This window comes from Mandrillus leucophaeus, unplaced genomic scaffold, assembly GCF_000951045.1.
Source record: "Mandrillus leucophaeus isolate KB7577 unplaced genomic scaffold, Mleu.le_1.0 Scaffold238, whole genome shotgun sequence".
NCBI lineage: Eukaryota > Metazoa > Chordata > Mammalia > Primates > Cercopithecidae > Mandrillus > Mandrillus leucophaeus.
This window is the reverse complement of record NW_012102454.1, coordinates 1,268,991-1,270,663: the sequence shown is the minus strand read 5'-3', so window position 1 is coordinate 1,270,663 and position 1,673 is coordinate 1,268,991. Positions and strand designations below refer to the sequence as shown.

Below are 1,673 nucleotides of genomic sequence, written 5' to 3'. Positions count from 1 at the left end.
AAAAAAAAAAAAAAAATTACTTGACAGTTTTACAGTTTTTTACTTTGACAGTTTTTTTTTTCTTTTTCTTTTTGAGACAGGGCCTCACACTGTTACCCAGGCTGTAGTGCAGTGGTGTGCTCACGGCTCACCACAGCCTCACCTCTGGAACAGCTGGGACCACAGGTGCACACCACCATGCCCAGCTAATTTTTGTATTTTTTTGTAGAGACGAGGTTCTGCCAGGTTGCCCAGGATGGTTTTGAACTCCTGAGCTCAAGTGATCCCCCTGCCTTGGGCTCCCAAAGTGCTGGGATTACAAGCGTGAGCCCACTGCGCTGACCTGATAAATTAAAAAAAATTTTTTTTTGAGACAGAGGTTCACTCTTGTTGCCCAGGCGGGAGTGCAATGGTGCGATCTTGACTCACTGCAACCTCCACCTCCCGAGTTCAAGTGATTCTCCTGCCTCAGCCTCCCAAGTAGCTGGGATCACAGGTGCCCGCAACCACACCCGGCTAATTTTTTGTATTTTTATCAGAGATGGGGTTTCAAGATGTTGGCCAGGCTGGTTTCGAACTCCTGACCTCAGGTGATCCGCTCACCTCGGCCTCCCAAAGTGCTGGGATTACAGGCATGACTTTTTTTTTTTTTTTTTTTTTTTTGATACGGAATCTCACTCTGTCACCAGGCTGGAGTACAGTGTTGTGATCTCGGATCACTGCAACCTCCACTTTCCGGGTTCAAGCGATTTCCTCTGCCTCAGCCTCCTGAGTAGCTGGGACTACAGGCGTGCGCCACCACATCCAGCCAACTTTTTGTGTTTTTTAGTAGAGATGGGGTTCCACCATGTTGGCCAGGATGGTCTCGATCTCCTGACCTTGTGATCTGCCTGCCTTGGCCTCCCAAAGTGCTGGGATTACAGGCGTTAGCCACCGCACCTGGCCTGATAAATTTTTTTAAAAGAAAATTATCTTGTTTCCTCTTGCAAATGCTGTAATTTTCTGGATATAGACATTCACAAGTGTTTTCTGCTTCTGTTTTTAGCCTTTCTAATGATGGTGATGAAAAATACGAGAAAACCGTAATTAAAAGTGGAGATCAGACGTTTTACAAATTCATGAAGCGAATTGCTGCTTGTCAGGAGCAGATTTTGAGGTAAAAAAAGGCACAGTTCATTTTATTGTTTTCCTTGATTATAAAGGTAATACATGTTAGTTTGGAAAACACAGGAAAATATGAGAAAAGCAAAACCTACAGTATTCCCCAAATCAAGAGAGAACCTAATACCTGCTTTATAGGACCATATACCTACGTTATAGGATGTGTAGGAGGATTCAGTTGTGTAGAAGGATTCAGTAAGGTAAAGCGCACTCATTTGTCTAACAAATACTTACGGAGTCTATTCTGCATGCCAGGTGCTGCTATTGGTAGGTGCTGCAGATATAGCAGGAAATGGCATAGCAGGAAATGGCACAGACGAAGTCCGTGTTCTCATAGCCTTTATTATTATTATTAATTTAATTTTTTTTTTCTTTGAGAGGGAGTCATGCTCTGTCACCCACGCTGGAGTGTAGTGGCGTGATCTTGGCTCACTGCAACCTCCACCTCTCAGGTTTAAGCAATTCTCCTGCCTCAGCCTCCTGAGTAGCTGGGATTACAGGTGCCCGCCACCATGCCCGGCTAGTTTTTTTTT

The 1,673-nt window shown here is 44.5% G+C and overlaps 1 protein-coding gene across 1 annotated transcript in view; it reads left to right on the top strand.

Annotated features, from left to right (window-relative positions):
* The window catches only part of PDCD2L (programmed cell death 2-like), a 27,361-nt gene that overhangs the window by 10,000 nt on the left and 15,688 nt on the right, over positions 1-1,673 (top strand). The window contains exon 5 of the mRNA XM_011982307.1: positions 1,025-1,135. Within this exon, the coding sequence (XP_011837697.1) occupies positions 1,025-1,135 (111 nt within the window). The remainder of the gene's footprint in view (positions 1-1,024; positions 1,136-1,673) is intronic.